Genomic DNA, 18,398 nt, shown 5'->3' with positions numbered 1-18,398 from the left:
GGGTAGATGGACTGGTGGGTGGATGGATGTATGGATGGGTGGGTGGAGGGATGGATGGATGGTAGATAGATGGATGGGTGGATAGGTGGTGGGTGGATGGATGGAGGGATGGAGGGATGGATGGATGGATGGATTAGATGGACAGACTAGACAATGGATGGATGGATGGACAGGTGAATGGATAAATGGACAGATGGGTGGGTGGGTGGATGGATGGACAACAGGCGGGTGTATGAATGGGTAGATGGATCAGTGGATGGATGATGGATGAGTGTGTATGGATGGGTGGATAGGTGGTGGGTGGATGGATGGATGGATGGATGGACAGATGGATGGTTAGATGGACTGGTGAATGGATGGAGGGATGGAGGGATGGATAAGTGGATGGATGGTTGGGTAGATGGATGAGTGGGTGGATGGATGGATGGATGGGTGGATAGGTGGGTGGGTGGATGGATGGATGGATAGATGGATGGATGGGTGGACTGATGCATTGTTGGTGGGCCCTCCTCCACTAGACCAATGGCAGTGGGGTTCTGGAAAGAGCTGGTGGCAGAAGCTGGCCCAGGAAGAGAGAAGGGTGACCTGGTTTCCAGCCTTTGTTGGTCATCCGAAAATTAGGCCTGCAATTCCTTGGGCCTGCAGTTACCCTGGGAAATGAGAATGTGGGAGTTGTGTTGCCTTTTCATTCCATATAGCCCCTGAGTTTTTCCCAAAGGATTTTAATGTCTCTGGTCCCTGAGACTGACCTCCTTCTCCTGGCACCCTCTGCTGTCACTGTTGGGCCCACCGTGCCCTCCTGTGGGATAGGGCACGTGCAGGCCAGAGCTCTCTGCTGAGCTTCTGTGATACAGCACACCAGGACCCAGAATTACTCTGAGTCCTGGAATAACCCTTGTTAAATACACATATTCCTCACGATCACCAGTATCATCATCCCTCTGGACAGATAAGGTGTGAGATTTAGTGTCCTGGGGTGTGACTCCAAAGAATGGAACACAAGAAAGATCTTAAAATCTGTAAGCTCATTAGGGGACTGGAAAGAGAAAGTATTTGGCCGCCATGCTGTCCTCGGAGGGAGCCAGAGCACCAAGGGGTTATTCGGAGCCCTGGGAAAGAAAGGAGCATTTATCAAGCTTTTCTGTACAAAGTGCACTTCACAGACCCACAGTGGACCTGGGAAAATTCGTCTTTAGAGCATCCCAACCCAGAAAGCAGAGGGAGACCATGTTGGATATGTAGGATGCAGCGTCTGGGGTCTGCTCCGTAGGAGCAGGACAGCCGGATCCCACCTCGCCCAGCTCTGCGGACTCCGAGAAACGTATGTGACGTCCTGGGGTCTGGGCTCTCCTTTGCAGAAGGACAGGATAAAGCCAGGCACCCTCGGTGCTCCCAAACCATAAGCCTCCCTCAGAAACGTGATATCAGTGCCCACTGTACACAACCCCCCACCCCGGGGAGGGAAGCTCTGTCCTCTCCAGACAGACGCTGGCCTGGGCCTGTTGCCCTGGGATCAGGGGCAAGAACAGGGACATGGGGAGGCGGCACCCCCAGGGGCAGCCAGAGGGCTGGAGGGTGCCCCCCTCCCGTCTGGGTTCCATCAGGTTGAGAAGAGACGTCCCCAAACCAGGCCGTTGGCTAGGAAAAAGCCCAGGATCTCTGTAAGCGCAGCCCCACCCTTCCAGACCCAGATGGCTGACTGCTACCCCATCCATCAAACTCACTCTCAGGAACAGGGAAGATTCATTGTCCTGTGTCATCCGGGGCCACCCCGTGTCACCGTGTAATGGCCAGTCGGTCAGAGAAACAATAATTTTCATGCCATAAAAACTGAATTCCGTTTGTTCACTAAGAACGAATGCTGTTGATCAAGCGAAACCTATAAAAACCCCCGAGACAAAAGGCAAAGAATTAAGGCTGATGCGCAGGCTGCTGACAGGCCGTGATTAGCGCGTCCGCGGCCAGGGCGAGGGCGCAGCAGGCGAGGGGGGCCGGGGCTAGAGCCTCAGCAGAGGAAGGCAGCCTGGGCGTCTCCGGGAGCACAGCTCGTCGCTCCTCACACGGCCGCTGTCGGGCGTCTGGGAGGGGGCCCGCTGCGGCCTCGGTGCTCCTGGGAGGACGGTCCCGTCCGGGCGGGTCTGGGACAGAACGTAGTCGTGGGATGACACAATGCTGGAGCTGTTGGAGGGTGAACGTCAGCGGTGTGAGGCTCTGAGAAGCCACACGTCGGAGGCTGTACGAGCCAGACGGCCCTCAGCTAAGGGCGCGTCCCAATTGGGCCGCGGTGAAGCCGGGACCCGCGACAAGGAGACGAACGCCTCTGCCTTGGCGCCCAGGCACGCCGAGGCCCTGTCCGAGCGCCTCCCCCGGGGCGGCTTCAGTGGGCACGGCGCTGGGAGGAGGTTCCCGGCCACCCACCCCCCGACATCTGGTGGAGAACCACGTCGACGACACACGTGGAGGGGACGAGGATGGGAACGTGGGGGGCCCCAGCTAGCACCCCAGGTGCAGGCAAGAGTGAGGACACGTGCTGCTCATGGGGCAGGGTCCATAGGAGCCGCAGGGACACGGAGGAAGCTGATCCAAACCTTGGCGGCCCGGGAGGGGCTGCGAGCCCGCCGCTGCCGCAGGGCCTGGGACGGGGCCCTGGCAGCAGGGGCTCCTTGGAGGACCACCGGAGCCCAGCCTCATTCTCACCCCGGCAACGCGGGAACCAGGCACGGGCAGCAGGTGCCCAGCGGGTGTGGGGGGGCCGGTGGCCTCGAGACAGCGAGCAGACGGAAGGTTCTGCGCGCCTGAGCCTCCGTCGTGCTCGGCGGCAAGAGGCCAGGTCAGGAGCCCGGGAGCGCGGTCAGCAACGTCATGGCCCCCCTTTCCAGATGGTGCCGCGTCACGTTCCTGGCTCTACCGCTGCCCTCCCACTCCGGGGACCGGGTGCGGCCACGCAGGACCCTGGGCACCGTATGTATAATTTCCCATGAATGTGCAAGGATTTCAAAATAAAAGTGTGTATGCATCTGTTCAAAGTGAGCTCTGCGGCCCTTACTCCTCCTAACACCGGGGCAAAAGGTTGGCAGACGGCCCTGGGTGTGTGGGGCGTGGTTCCTCACAGCAGGACCGCCTCCCAACCCGGTCCCAAAAGCTCTGTCCCCAAACGGGCCCCTTCCGGGAGGGTGCTGCGGGTGGGTGCCTTCTGCCTCCACCACCCTCGACGTCCGCTCAGCACCCACGAAGCCCCTCCAGGAGGCCAGCAGGCCCCAGCGCCCTCCGACAGCTGCCCGCTGAGAACCAGCCTCAGCACCGGCACTCGCACCCCGGCCCTCTGCACGGCACCCCGCCTTCTGAGGTGGGGGAGCAGACTCCCCAGGAGCAGGGGTGTGAGCTCACACTCTTCCACACAGGCCAAGGGACCTCGGTGCGCCGTGCCCCACGACCTGGGAAGCAGGCACCTACCCTGCTCCCCGGGCCTGTGGGGCGTCCGTTCACTGAGGGAAGCGTTAGGGCGAGCAGCCTGTGGACGTGGACGTGGACGTGGGCTGCCCGCCCGCAGGGCCATGTGAGGACCAGGGGCCCCGAGCCGGATGGAAGCTGGCTCCAGGCGTGGCTGGAAGACACCATCCCACAGATGCTGCGTCCCGACGTGACTGGCCTCAAAGCACAGCAAGGGGCCAAGGCGATGAAACCTGGCCTCACGCCCTTCCCGGGTGCCAACAGCAGATCCCCGTGTGCGAGCATCGGAGACACATCCACAGACCAAACGACCCCTTGCGAGAGGCTCTGGGTCCTGCGAGTGGGCCTCTTTATCCCAGAATCGCTGGTTTCCAGCACGGCCCTGGTCATGCTGCACCCACAGCTGGGACGGGCGGAACAGCGCTTGTCCCCCACGTCCTCCGCTGTCCCCCTCCCTGCCAGCCAGGCCGCCAGTCTCACACGAGGTCAGCTCAGTGGGGTGCTGTCCCTCACTCAACACCTCGTCCCACCGTCTCCCGAATCCCCGAATCTCCCGTCCAGCCTCCTGCCCCCAATGGCACTGGATGGCTCCTAACTGAAATGATAGACAAGGACGGTTTCACTTCTAATTACGGAGAACAGGGCGATGCGCAGCTATACCAATAATGACGTCTCATGAGCAGCAACAGTTGCGTTTACGCTTTATTTGTGTAAGGCAGCACTGAAAATACATGAGGCCTTCACGGGCACATTTTCCACAACAAGCAGTCAACCCCAGTCCACACCACCTCCCCAGCAAAGCCAAACAAAGCCAACTTCTCCCTAACAGTCATCTTAAAATCACAACGGCTGCACTCATTTCTGGCTCTCACGCCCATGACGCGGCCGCAGATGCAAGTCCCTGGCACCCCCGATCCCACCCAGGCCCTGCCCGGGGCCCTCACCGCCGCGCCCCGTGAGCACGCGCTCGTGTTGAGGCGGAGAACGGCCCGGGCAGGGCGCGCGCAGGGAAGGTTAAGGCAGCGCAGGATCCAGTCAGTAGCAGAGGGTTAAGAAGCAGCTGATCATGCAAAGGCAGAAGCACGGAAACCGCACAGAATCTTGCCAGGAAAAAAAAAATGTTTGCAAAGGAGACAATGTTTACAGACGGAAACATTTCGTTCCGCCTCCTTGTTCATATCTTCTCGCGAGAGTGTGTGTGTAAACACCTCATCTGTTCTTCCCCGCGTGACCCAAACTATGACCCAGAGATGGCATTTACCCAACAAAATTCTGTAGGATCCTGTGAATGTGCTAAGAAGAATTAAGGGTCCAAGGAAAAAAAAGATGGGATTTAGCAAAAATTAAACAATATTTGAAGTCAAGTTCAGGCTAGAGATTAAACCTACGATAAATGTAAGGAATGACTTTACATCTAAAGTGATTCACCCCTGGGGCCCCCCCAGGATGTGGCCAGGCCACCCTGCAGCGCTGCTTGGAGGTCTAGCCCGCCCCCCGGTCTGAAGGACGAGCACCCTGGAGGCCGTGACGCGATGCACGATGCCGCTCGGCCACCCTGCCCTTAACTACGTCCTGGCTCCCAGAAATCTACCGCCACGAAGAAAGAAAGTCATTCCGAGAACACACTCCGTTATCTGCCGGCACCCCTCACACCCCTAACGCTAGAAGTATCTCACAAGTTGGTGTCGCGGCTGAGCAGCTGCAAAGAAGGCGCTGGGTCCTTAACCACTCGAGGAGACGCAATCGGATTTAGTGCCGGGAGGAGCGAGGGCAGTCGGGCAGGCTCCACACCCATGCCTCCGCCACCCGCGACCGTCGCTCCCGTCTCCCGCCGCCCCTGCGCCGACTGAGGCGTCCTCCGCATGCCCGTGCTGAGAAGGTGTGGTCTCGGGACAGGGGCAAAGCAGGCGCCGCTAGCTAACACGCACTACCGCACGGAGCCGGCCTGGGCGCCGCCTCGGGCAGCGCGAGCGAGGCTGCAGTCCGTCTAGTGGTTGCCTTTGGTCGACTTCTTCTTCTTGGATTCCTCTCTCTGCTTCTGCTTCTTCCTCTTGCCACCTTCTTTGAATCCTAAGGAAACACGGCTCGTGAAACACTGTGCAGAACAGCGGCTGCTTCCCCACTAAGAGGCAAACATGTTTCCAAATACTCCCCCGTGTTTAAAAAAAGAAAAAAAAAAGACACAATAGAGTCAGGTCTCTTCACTTCTCTCCAGGCCACACCTGAAGCTCAACAAAACCACCGGCTGCCTCGTTCCACCACACAGTGCGGCCTCTGACCGATTCAAAGAGCGCCACAGCCATGCAGGGGGCGGGCGTTCAGCCCACGCTCCCCTCTGCTCACCTTCGACAGCCCCACCCGGGGCCCCCACGAGACCCTGCACCCCTGCGCGGCCCCCGCAACCCACCGGCAGGGCGGACTCCGCCCCGGGGATGGGCTCCCTGCAGCCCTGGCCAGACGGGAGTCCCGTCCGCAGGGGCGAGCCCGGCTGTGGGCTCATTTCCACGGATTCTGGGCTGTTCATCTCCATTCCTCATCTGAGGATGAGAACCTTCCATTTGCCCTGTGCCGTGGGCTTAACGTGTGCTTGGCTGCAGGTGAATGCACACCACCTCACCCTCTGGAGAGCCCTTCAGTTCTGCAGAAATAACTCAGGACCTTGTGCGCAATCGGTCCAAACGATGTGGTGGAAGAAGAGCAAGCCGGCACACGGGCTGGATGCAGATTTCAGGTAACAAGGCTGTATTTAAACGGCCTGACTGGACAGGACGAGGGACAGAACCAGCCCGATCACTGTGGGACTGGGCCTTAACACCGTCAGGCCCCTGAACCTGCCCGAAGACCATGTGAAAGCACTCTCGGGATTTTAAAGGACACGGCCACATCCTGGAGCACCCTCTCCCGTCCAGATGGGGCTGACACAGTCTGTCGGCAGACGCCACGGGGGCACGACGCTCGTCCTTTGCAGAACCACAATCCCAGGCACGAGGGTCCTCTGTCATTTAGATGGGGGCCGACAGCCAACACACAAGGAGCCCCCGACACCTGCCCAGGCTTGGCTCAACCACCTGCTGCCAGGGGGCCGCCTCCGAGGGCAGTCTACTCACCCCGTGACAGCACTGAAGGAGACCACACGCGCCTCAGGAACACCAGGCCTCAGAGCCACTTAGTCCTCCCTCGAGTGACGCGGGAGGCCCTGTGCTCCCCAGTCCTTCTCCGCCTTCCCTGCAGCCCGTGCACCTGAGGTTCCACGCAACCTGCGTGTCCCACCTGGGGCTGTTATACCTGCCAGACACCCAGGGCCGTGTGTGTAGGAAGCTGCATCGGAGTTTTCAACGGGAGGGAGAAGACAAAGGGCTAACCCACTCGGCAGGGCAAGGCTGAGGGCAGGCAGAGGGCTCACCACAGCTGCAGCCGGTGGCAAATCCAGGGAACGGGCCCCAACGGCCATGATCGAGGGGCGCGGTAGAAGAACAGCCTCTGAGGCATCAAACAGGGAACCAGAGCTAGTCTGGGGACGTGTCGGTGGGTCCATTACTGGACGTGATTACACATAGGAGGCACAACGAGGTGACACCAAATGGCCCCATTCGGTCCCAGGTGGGTCCCAGGCCGGCCGTGAGTGGCCAGCAACGGCCAGTGGCTTTGAAGGAACACACAGGGAATGGGGTTCAGAGGCCTCATGTGCGATTGTCTGGAGGCTCAGCCGACTGTGGGCGTCACTTCTTAGAGGGGAGGACGGCCTCCCCTCCCCACACCAGACTCAATTACATGTAAAATAACCTGAGAAAAAAAAGAAAAACCTGCTAACCTACTACGGAGGGACAGATCTTTCCCGTCCCTGAGGCTCGGGACGCCGGTCAGAGCAAGGTGACAGAAGTCCTGTCCCCCCTCTACGCTCCCTGTGCCGTCCGAGCAGGCTTTGCTGAGCTGTTGACTTCCAGGCTCGATGATGACAACCGAGCCTGAGGGAGCAGAAGGCCCCAGAGGAAGACGGGGCGGCCGTGGGGCCAGCTGCTGAGGCCCCTGACCCTGTCCTGCCTCCGAGACCCGACCTCCGTGGCCACCACTGCAGTCATGAAATCCTAACACCTGACCCAGAAGGGACCCTGGGCACACACGGGGCAGAGCTGGACTCGGTGCTGCCTGGCCCCAGCCCCTCCCCCAGAGAGCACCTGCTGTCACAGCGCACCGCACTCAAAGTCCCCAGTAACATGTCACTTCTACCACGAGGCTCTGTTAAGATGACAACAGAAAAATAACTTGGGACAAACTAAAGGAATTTCAGCACAAATGACAAGATTCTGGGGGTGCGGAGCCGCTGCCCTTGTGACCCAGCTGACGTGTCCCACCCGTGCATCTGGGGCACGTGAGGGACACTGACCAGCCCGAGGCTACAGACCGGGCCCGAGGCCTCGTGGCCCCAGAACCCTGCTCAGGCACTGGCCGCAACCACCCCTCCTGCCGGTTCCTTCAAAGACAGGGGCCAACGGCCAGCAGAGCCGAGCTGCCCGGGGCTCTCCAGTCACTACGGAGGCAAGTTCCCAGAGCTGACCGAGAAAAACAAGTTTAATTTACCCCGACAGCCAAGTCTGTCTGCAGGAACTCCAACAGTGGAGGGAGCCAAGGGCCTGGTGCTCGGACAGGGCCCAGGGCAGAGGCTCCACAGGGACCGGCCGTGGGTGCCCCTAAAAGCACGCGACCCCATTCCCAGGTCCCCCCCGGCCCCACCCAAGCCACACCTGTGGCACAAACCTCGAGGGGCGTCCGAACCAACCCAAATCCACCTGCTCTGCCACCCAGCAGGGCAGCACCAAAGCAAGTTTTCACCAAGGCCTCCCCCGCCAAAGACAAAGCGGTAGCGTGATTCGGATGGTAAGGATCTAAAGCTGCAGGACAACAGGATGGCAGCGCAGGGCCGGGACTCCGAAGAGCCCTGGGACTCAGAGGTCGACGCCCGGGGCATCCAGGTGAGGCGGGCGCTGCCGGGCTCCGCGGGGCGGCAGGCACATGGGGTCCGTAGTAAAGCAGAATCACTGGGATAGTCTCTGAAAGTATCTGCGTTCTGGGACAAAGCGTACGAGAGAAAGGGGCCTGCCCGCCACCCGGAGTTCCTGCACGGCTGGTGCATTCACAGAACGGCCGCCCGGCCGTGTCCGCGCCTCCTCGCTGGTCGGACACCCCTCACCAGGACCACCAGGCGGGCTGCAGCCAGGCCGGACGGCTCGCACTAAGGATCCCTCACGGAAGGAAACGTTTTAAAGCCCCGTGCGTTCTTAGCAGAGAAGCATGTTAGGTATGTAAATTAGTATCATTAAAAAGACCGACTTCAAAAGCTGCCCCAAGCGGCCAGCAGCGTGGACGCCAGGCAGCCAAGCTGCGGCCCCCCCCTGCACTCCGCAAGGCCAAGCGCCCACAGCGGCCCTGGCTCACACGCTTCCTTCAAACCCCACGCGCAGAAAAAAACAAAGTTAAAGGACCAATTCTATTCTTTCAGTCGTGAATTCTTCTTCACGTCGAGTACCTTTAATTTTCCTTCTCAACAGTTCCATGTTCCTGACGCACCCAGTCTGTGCGGGGTCCACACATGAAAAGCACGAACCCTCTCTCAACACTGCACTCGGACTGTGTCCAGGTGACGCACGGTGCCAAGAGCGCGGCAGGGGGGCGGGACGGGAGCCGGGAACGCAGCGCAGTGGCCCGTGAACGGCCACACCAGCCGGTCAAGACCGCGCCGCCTGCCACCACCCCCTGCTCCGCGGTCGCCAACCCCCCCACCCGCCGAGCACAGACACCACCGCTCCCCACGCTGCACGGGACCCTGACCTGGATCCCGAGTCTTTCGGCTGTGCCGGCCACGTGGGAAAGCCTCCCAGGAGCACTCAACTCAGAGTCCGGAGGAGCACAGCTGAGGTGAGAGCGCACCCTCAGCCCAGAATCATCACTTCCCAGAGCTGCCAGGCCGCCTCCATGCCGCACGGCCATGGCGCGCTCCCAGGGGCCACTCCGTCTAGTGGCTGTTCCGGCGTGGAGGCGCCCGGGGACCAAGCTCCTTCCTGTTCGCTCGTTCTTAAGAAGAATCACTTGGAAGCGCGGCGCCTCCAGACTACGCGGGAGCACACAGGCTGTCCGGCCAGGGGCAGCGTCCAGGTGTCCCCAGACGAGGGCTCATGCGGAGCTCCGGGGAGTCTGCTGGGAGGAGCCCCAGCCCCCCTTTATTACTGGCTGGCACCGGGCCCTGCAACACTGGACCAAGAGAGCTGGAAATGGTTTATGCAGGGAAGCGAAGCCTTCTGCCGGCGGGAGGGAGACCCTGAGGGTGACAGTCTGACTAGCCTGGAGGACGTTCACCAGCTTTGCGTCCCAATTTGCGATTTTGTGCCACATTCTTTTCTCACTTAGTCCGTTAACTCTTCCTTTGGGGCAGCTTAGAAAGTCAGCCGAAGTGTCCGGCACGAGCTCACTATGCATCTGTATGAGACTCAGGTCTTGAATTTCTTGACTTAACCCTGACGCTCTTTTCAAGCCCGCATTACTCATGGTGAGTCAACAGCATCAGAACCTGCCCCCCCACCCCCCAAAGGTGTTCTGGCCGTCCCGACCCCATCAGGGAGGGGCTACACTCCGGGAATACAAGGCAAGCCTTTAAGCCTCCCAACAGCCAAGGAAAAGGGGCTGGATGTCCATCCCCCTCCTCTTTTGTCTAAGACTTGTGCCAGGGTCAAAAACATGCCTGGAGGGGACCTGATGGTAGAAACTGACAAAACCATGAGATTTCAGGGAGAAGAATGAAAAACCCTAGTATCCCAGGATTCTCCAGCAGGGCTAATTTATGCTGCACTTGGCAGGTGTAGTCTCCGAGGATCTAGAGCAAACAAGCAGCTTCGCCCGGGAAGCACGGGTCTCGCTCTGAACTTGGGATCTGCCCTTCGGACCCGCTCTGCTGGTGATGGTCCCACGTCCTGCCCCAGAAGCCTGGCTGTCTGGCGAATAAGACTCCACCAGGGAGGCCCATCTCTGCACACCTGATTCTTGGGAACTGGGATATTCCAACCCAGTACGTAGGTTTATGGGGTCCTTCCAACCAGACAGACATAGCTCCTTAAAAATCACTGTTCAAACGGTGATCTGTTCAAGCAAACGGAGTCTACGACCCTGCCCCCTGCCACGGCCCCTGACTACCACACTGCCCCCTGCCCAAAGACCACTCGGTACCAAGAGCTGACAACCGATGCTGGGAAAATGTCCACATGCCCATTCAAGGCAGAGTGAGTTCTTTCCGAATTCATACAGCTCTTCCAACAACCTCCACGTTCCATTCAATTACACAGGAAAAGGCTAACGTCTCCCAACAGTCCACCCGTTTGCGTTAGCACCACTCCGGGCCAGAGCTGGGGGCCACGTGTCCACAGCCCCGAGTGCACTCTGTGCCGTGGTTCGAAGCCCCAGACACCCATGGTCAAGTGGGCGCCACATTCCTTCTGTCCTCTGCAAAACCCTACCAAGCACCTCCGCTTGACTGAGGACGACCAGGAGGAGCTGCGAGGGACCAACTGCCCGATAGCAAGTTCTGGGGCAGGAAGGGCCCCAACCTCATCCTCCTAATGCCCAGCTGCGATGCTGTGTTCTGCGGAGGCCCACAGAATGAGCTTCGCGCGTACCCTGACGTCACCCTGACACAGGGGACCGAGGACGGATGTCTTCATCTACCACATAGCACGCTACGGTCACTGTGGCGGCTCCCAGTGGCGACAACCAGGATGGGCACAAATGTGTCACGCGAATGAATAATTCAAACTCATCTGACGCCAGGCTGCAGAACGCAGGTCAAAGCTATGGCACAGCCATCTCTCAGAAATGACCCAGAACTTTCTATGGGGAATTCCCTTCAAAGACCCATCTGGGCTCCATAAGAAATTACAAGCCAAGAAGCTGGAGGAAGGCAGAGCCAGGGCCCTGGAGCAACGGGGTCGTGATCACCCAGCGCGTCCAGAGGCCACAGAGGAAACACTACAGCTCCACCTGGGAGGAAGGCGGCAACAAGGTGTCCAGGAGGGGTGCTCCGTTCTATTTTTAACCAAGCGCAAGTGAAGGCACGAGGCTAGGAAGCAAATGCAGAACATTCCATCACCGAGACTGCAAGGGGCCCACAGTTCAGTGAGCGGCTCGGAGCATGTGGCCCGTCCAAGTTGCAAGAACTCAAGCACTAAGTGCAAAGTGACAAAAAGGAACATTCAAAGTAGAAGCAGCACCTGTCATCCTCTGCCCAAGACAACACACCGCATACCATCGTGGAAGACTGGCACCCCGTTTTAATTGGGGGATCTCCCGGGAGGGGAGCCGAGAGCAAGGGGCCTCCTCCCGCCGCCACCATGCTCTGAGCAGCCTCTCGCGGGCCCCCGCCCCGCCCCGCCCCGCTCAGGTCAGGACACAGCACAGGAGTGATTTCGGTCCTCTCTGGTCTCGGGAGGGAAGGGAGCCGTCCCCTCCGGGAAGCTCCACATCGGTTTCCCTTTGCACACCTGCAGAGAGCACGGAGGGGTCCCAGGGGCTGCTGGTGGCCCGCTGGTTGCCTGGCTCGTCCTCCTCTTCACGCGTGTGGAGAGACTCGGGTTTGGGCAGGGAGGCCGGCCTGTGTGGCCTCGTTGAGTGGCCACTGGTGCTGGTGGGCTGGGCAGGCAGCGCACTCTGACCTCTGCGCCGGCACTCCTCCAGGAGAGCGTCCTCATCGGCCACACCTGCAAGCACAGGACGGGGTGGGCGTGAGCTCGCACTGCTCCTCTCTCCACCTGTCCTGGGGGCCCCCGCGCCCCTGCAGGAGGAGAAGGAAGACGCTGAGTCCACCACCTGTGCTATCTGGGCCTGACCCTAACCTTCAGAGACAGGGGCTTGGGACAGGCCCGGGACACAGCTGCTCGTGCCCGCCCCTGCACACACACACACACACACACACGCGGGCGACTTCACGCGTTGTCAGAGCGCGAGTCCTACTGAAATCCGTCAGGGGCGAGGCCGCCCACGAAAATTTGTCAAAACTGACCCAGCGGTTATCACCCTGCAAGGAAAGGGCTCCAGATGCAGCCTCCCATCGCATTCCCGGGCAGCCTGAATTCTAGAACCTGTCCATCTAAGGGGAGGAGGGGTTGGCTGGCCGGGAGGTGGGGGCCTGACGCCCGTGTCCCCGCCCGCGCGGGTCATCTGTCACCCCAGAGACACACCCAAGATGGGACAGTCCTCTCAACGTTGTGTGTCTACTGGTCTTCAAACAATAGAAAGCAGTTTTGCACATTAGATAAACACTAGGAATTAAATCAGAAAACAACTTCTAATCGTCACTGAATGATCTCAAATTTCATTCTCTGAAGGCTCTTGATGACCAGGCGCGCAGGTGGAGAGAAAGGTGCCGTATGAAGCCAGAAGCGATGCTGTCACACCCCCATCTCAGGGAACAACGGGCCCGGGGGCGTTCCCCTCCCCTGGAGGGAGGTGGGGGCGTCCGCTATCCAGGGCCCAACAGTCATCAGATGCCCAGCCAGCCAGCGCACAGAACCCGAGCCCCAAGAAGTGCATGAGGGACCACCTCCCTCCAAGTGTGACCTCCAGCGTGCACAGAGCGTGGACTGTCCCGTCCCCGCCTTCCCCGTCGGAGCCTCAGGTGTCAGCACTCGGCTCATTCACACCAGGTGCAGGCTCAGCGCGGGCAAGACAGAGTGCCCACCTAGATCACTCGGAGGGCGCGAAAGCCCTTCTCACGGGTCAACCTCCGAGCCACAAGCACCGACCCCAACCCAGGCGTGACCTCTGCCCTCGCACCGGAGTCATGGCCACACTGGTGAGAGGCGGCGGACTCCATGGTCCCAGCACCCACGCCAAGCACAGAAACTGCTGGAGAAATAGAAGTCCTGCACAGCCTGCATCGTGCGACTGGCATTTTAGAGGTTTTCCAAAGTGAGTCTCTGGTTCCTCAAAGAGCCTGAAAATCCCCCACAGCTCCGGACACCCTGGGCGCAACACACGTGCTCCGTGCTTTCCGGCACTCGGACCCCCCAGCCCCGCAGCGAGGCCGGGCTAAGGGCCAGCGTCCCGTTCTCTCCCGGCTACCATGCTCATGTCCCACATGCTGGCCGAAACGGAAATGTTCGTTTTGGAGCCGATTAACCAGGCAGACCATCACAGGGCGAGGGAACGCTCGGCGGTCCCGTGCACGTGGCCCGGAGAGACATTTTCAGTGAGGACCTCTGACCCACTGAGGGTTTCTCAGAATCAGATCCAATGACGAGAGGACACGGATACCCCAGGCCTGGCAGGCACATCCCTCTGGGGCAGGTGCCTCAACCAAGGACCACCCCGTGTCTGCAGCAGGAATGCGCCCATGAGCGGGGCCGAGGTCGCGGTTGGGGGAGAACTCGAGGGGAGCCCACCTCTCGGGGGGTCTGTGGTCTGATTATGTGGCCTTGTGTTGTTTTTGGCAAATAAAACAGAAGTATCACTCCCAAATACACGGTGTAAGCCCCAAGGAGCTGGCAACAAGTAGTAACTGCTACGTGGTGACCTGACTTCAAAGCCTGCATCTGCAGAGGGGAGTGGAGAAGGGCGGGGAGCCAGGACCTCGGTGTCTGTAGGCGTCCCGGCTGCGAGCCACCCTCAGGGAGGGGCCTGTGGCCGCGGCACCCAAGGGGACACCACGATCAGCTCTGTGCCCTGAGCGTCAAGGCACGTGCTCAGCTTCTCTCCACCTTGGAAGGAGGCAGGAAACTTCCGAGGGCAAACGGCCCACCCCTCCGGGCCCCACACCACCACACCTCGTAATCAACAGTGGAACACAGAAGAAAATATCAGCACGAGTTCAGAACATGGTCAGTACCTCTCCGTGTGGGCTTGGCTTTGTGAGTGGCTGGCCTGGACGTGGCGGAGGAGGACGGGGGCACGTGGGGGGAGTCGCGCCCTTCCCAGCTTACTTACCCCAGTTCAGGAACACTCGGATCCGAGTCTCTCCCTGCCAGCCGTTCCGGCACACGCCGAAGAGGAGGTGGCCTTTTCCCTGCCACCTCCACAAGCACCTGCAGCCACCATGGCCAAGGACCACCCCCCATGGAAGAGCAGTGAACTGGTCTGGGCACAGACCACTGGCCTCACTTCCGTCACTTACGGTGCAGAGAAGGTGGGCGTCTGCTGCTGGACACAGGCCCCCACGAGCTAGAAGGCCACCACGGGGCCACACGAGCCACCATGTGGGGAAGAAGCACCAGGACTGGGCCGTCCTACCTACCCCCGGTTCTCGCTGCACTAAACCACCTGCTCGCCCCAGGCCCAGGACGGGCACAAACACCGGCTTCCAAGGCCGCGTCATGTCCTGGGTTTGCTGTGTGGTTAGAAACCAGAAGTCTCTAAGATGTTAAGCTTGACGATAGTCTGAGAATGCCTTGAATATGCAGAGACAGAAAACAGTTGCACGCTGAAGGTTTCCATCCACTCCAGACTCTGGGCAAAGGTGCCACGTCTCCCACACCTCTCGGATCCGGACACACTCAGGGCGCAGGAGGCAAGCATGTCCCTGACTCCAGGACTGCACAGGAAGCCGGAGTCCTGCAGGGGGTCCCAGGCCCCAAGCGCCCAAGCCTGCCCACTGGCTCTGGCCAGAGGCTCAGTGCCTGTCCTCCGTCTCCCCACACCCAACCTCCTGGGCAAATCCTAGTGCCCCTGCAGCTCAGGCCTCTCGCCCACGAGGCTCCTTCCCTCGAGCCCCGCTGCAGAGGCCTTGCAGCAGGAATTACCGCGTGATCAGGGTGGGTGGCCAGGGCTGAGCGCTAGGCTGTCAGGTCCACAGTGCCCCTTTCAGAAATAGTGGAAGGACACACAGCTGAGCACCTACTGTCCCACACGTCGCTTTCTTCCTGATTTACACGGTTGACCCTTACGGGGGACACAGTGACCTCTATGCTCCCCCAGGCCCGCCATGCCACCGAGAGCTCCTCAGGTCTGGAGCAGGAACAATCAGGTCACTGACCCCACAGAGTTCCCACAAAACCTGGCAGTATCTCAAGAACAAGGAAAAATGATTCAGGGAAAGGAGATAAAGGACGGAAATGAGAAGCGAAGATTAAATCGCGGTCTTACCCCAAATCTTCGCTGGATACTTTCTGCAAGGGCTCAGTCCACACGTGCACGTTCAAAGCACTCACTGAGCCACTAAATGTGTGGTATGCTCGCAGGCGTTGACAAGGTTATGAAACGGGGGGCCACCACCCTCACCCTGATGGCTGCACGTACGCCTGAGTTTGAGGAAAGGGTGCTGGTTTCAGGAAGAATGAGGGTTACGATGGACTGGACCGTTTGGAACCCCAGGGCAACGCCATCGCTTCCGAGTCGGAGCCTCTGGTCCTCACCATGAGGCGGGAAGCCTGCCTGCGCCCCCCAGGCTGAGCACCGGGCTGCAGACTCCACGTGCCAGGGCCTGAGCCGCCCCCCACCGCGCCCCCCACCGCAGCAGAGCCTCGGGGAGGGGGAAGGGGAGGGGACTCGACATGGAAAGGAGAGGGAGAAGCCTCTGGACCGAGGACGTCCCGCACCCCGTGTCAGAATGGACTGCGGCACAAAGGGTCAGGTCAACCGGTCGTCAGGACCCACTGCTCCGGCCTCATGGTGCATTTTTGCGAAGAGGGAGCTTCTGAGGGGGGTGAGTACCGCGGGACCGGAACTGGCTTTGCCTCACCTCAACCTCAGAGCAGTCTTGCCGACCTTCCGGAGCACCAGACTCCGCGCGCCCCGCCCCCCCACCCCCCACCCCAGCCCATCTTCAGAGCCTCTGTTCTGCCTTCGGTTCCCGCCAAAGCCCCGGGACGCGACAGCGCCGGGTCGGAAACACTCCCGCTGCCGTCTCAGGGCCGCACCGCTGGGCGAGAGTGTCTGCGGGGAACTCGCCCGAGCAACGCCCGCCAGCACCTCACGAAGCCACGGGGTGCCCGGGTGCCCGGTGTGACTTACAGCTTTCTGAATTAAAACCAGACTGACCACGGCCGCCCCTACCTCATCCCCTACACCCACGGTCACACCTGAGAAGTCGCGGTTTGCTGCTTTCCACAGCCTTTTCCCAGGCCCTGTCCGACTTCGCGAATTACTAGACCCTTGCTCTTCTATGGCACTTCCTGCTGGTCCGACGATTTGAGTTGACCGCTTTGTGCTGTATGAAGGCAATACAGAACACAAATACCTGGAAAAAAGTAGTCCCCTCTAGTTCTACAACCCACCCAGAACTTACTACCTCGGTGTGATTTCAGCAAGCGTTTTCTCCTGCGTGTGAATTAACTGAACTTCATGTTGCTTACAAGAATCCGAGCACCTTTTTCATTCGGAAAACTAAATATACCAGCAACGGTCCTGCCCTGCAGCACCAAGTTATAAAATTTAAAAACAAAAACAGGGTCTGCAGTGTCCGAGCCAAAGTACGCTGAGATCATCGAGAAGCTATGAAAGGAATGCTCAGCAGCTGCCCCGCGCGCACGGCCGACCGTCAGATTGCCTCCGTTCTTTCCCCAAATGGAGTCCAGATACAGTGAGTGCACTCTGGCCTGATAATATGCAAATGAAAACAAACTTCCGTAGATAAAAACAGAATCCCTTTTCCCAAATAAGTACAATCCAAGAGGCCTTGGTTGTGGCTGCTGTTCCCGGGCAGGGGCGCCGGCAAGGCGGGGGGGTGCAAATCCCTACTTACTCAAGTCATGACCACCACCAACACAATGCGAGATGACACAAACACCCAAAAATGCACCACTGGCCCATCAGAAGGCTCACTCAAACCTCAGGGCCCGGTCTGTGCCAGGCACTGCAGACCGGCGTGGGGCAGGGCTCCTGTTCTCACAGATGCAGTAGACGGGACACCCACGCACAGAACACAGTGCCACGGTGAGGTCCGCGCCACCCACCTCGTGCTCAGCACATCCACAGCATGCAGGACCAACGGTGAGTGGGCAGCTCCCCCAAAGGGGACAAAACGGGACATGGGAACAGCACAGGGAGCGGCACGGACCAGGATGTGCCTGGGACGTAGGACAGAGCGGCCATGGAGAGGCCTGGGACAGGAACAGGAAAACACAGGCACCACACAGATCCTGAAATGTCTCCTAAGCCGACAGGGTCCCTGAGCGGTTTTCAACAAGGCAACGACTCGATTCCAGCCAGCAGTTGGTGGACACGTGACACAGGGACACCACGCAAGCTGGACTGGGAAGGCAGACCGGCTCATTAAGGGAGACAAGGACTAGTTCTCCAAGTAACCGGACACAGGGAAAGCACACCATGGCTGGTTACATGAAAGGAAACCAAGTCACAGTGGGGCCCAAGCCCAGGCAGAGAGGGGCTGCAGTGCTGGGAGCAGGTGCGTGGAACCCCGATCTGGGGTGAAGGCCAGGGAGGGGCCACGACAAAGCAGCCTACAAGGAAGCTGGGCCCTGAGCCCCAGAGCTGCTGGCTTCCCCACCAGTACTTCAGCTGAAACCGAGGACGGAGCTCCTTCACCTGGTCCCGGGGCGCTGCACCGCGCCTCCACGACATGGCCACCATACACGACCACCTCTCCCCCAGCCGGGCCTGGCGGACTGCACATCTCCCGGGGCTGGCAGGCAGGGGTGGGTCCTCAATGGGCCTCTGTTAAGACCTCAAAGGCCTCTGTGTGGCGTAGGCCTAATGGTGTTAGAGACCGTGCAGCCTGGCAACCTCCCGACAGACACAGGGCCACAGCCACGGCCCAGGACACTTCCTGAAGCAGGAGGGCCTCCCGGGGAAACCCCACCCGGCACAGCACCTGGGACGGACCGTGCGGACTGGCTGGGGGGACCGGGCTGGATCCCGCTTACCCCGCGGCACCTGCAGAAAGTGTTATGGCGGCAGTGAGGCCAAGGACGCCTGGAACACGGGGCCATCACGTGTCCTGGGGCGTCCGGGTGGCT

General features: G+C 60.0%; 1 protein-coding gene across 4 annotated transcripts in view; it reads right to left on the bottom strand.

Annotated features, from left to right (window-relative positions):
- Positions 1 to 4,133: 4,133 nt before the first annotated feature.
- Positions 4,134 to 18,398, bottom strand: part of DNAJB6 (DnaJ heat shock protein family (Hsp40) member B6) — a 66,003-nt gene continuing 51,738 nt past the window's right edge. For 3 of the 4 annotated variants that reach the window (XM_035029884.1, XM_035029885.1, XM_035029888.1), the window contains one exon: positions 8,997 to 12,188. In XM_035029884.1, coding sequence (XP_034885775.1) covers positions 11,869 to 12,188 — 320 coding nt within the window. In that variant the 3' untranslated portion in view covers positions 8,997 to 11,868. Of the gene's footprint in view, positions 5,521 to 8,996; positions 12,189 to 18,398 lie in introns of those variants that run through there. The other variant, XM_035029886.1, reaches the window with a different exon arrangement.

This window comes from Mirounga leonina, unplaced genomic scaffold, assembly GCF_011800145.1.
Source record: "Mirounga leonina isolate KUSES-001 unplaced genomic scaffold, KU_Mleo_1.0 Mir_321, whole genome shotgun sequence".
NCBI classification, from domain to species: Eukaryota; Metazoa; Chordata; class Mammalia; order Carnivora; family Phocidae; genus Mirounga; species Mirounga leonina.
This window is presented reverse-complemented; position numbering and strand designations above follow the sequence as displayed.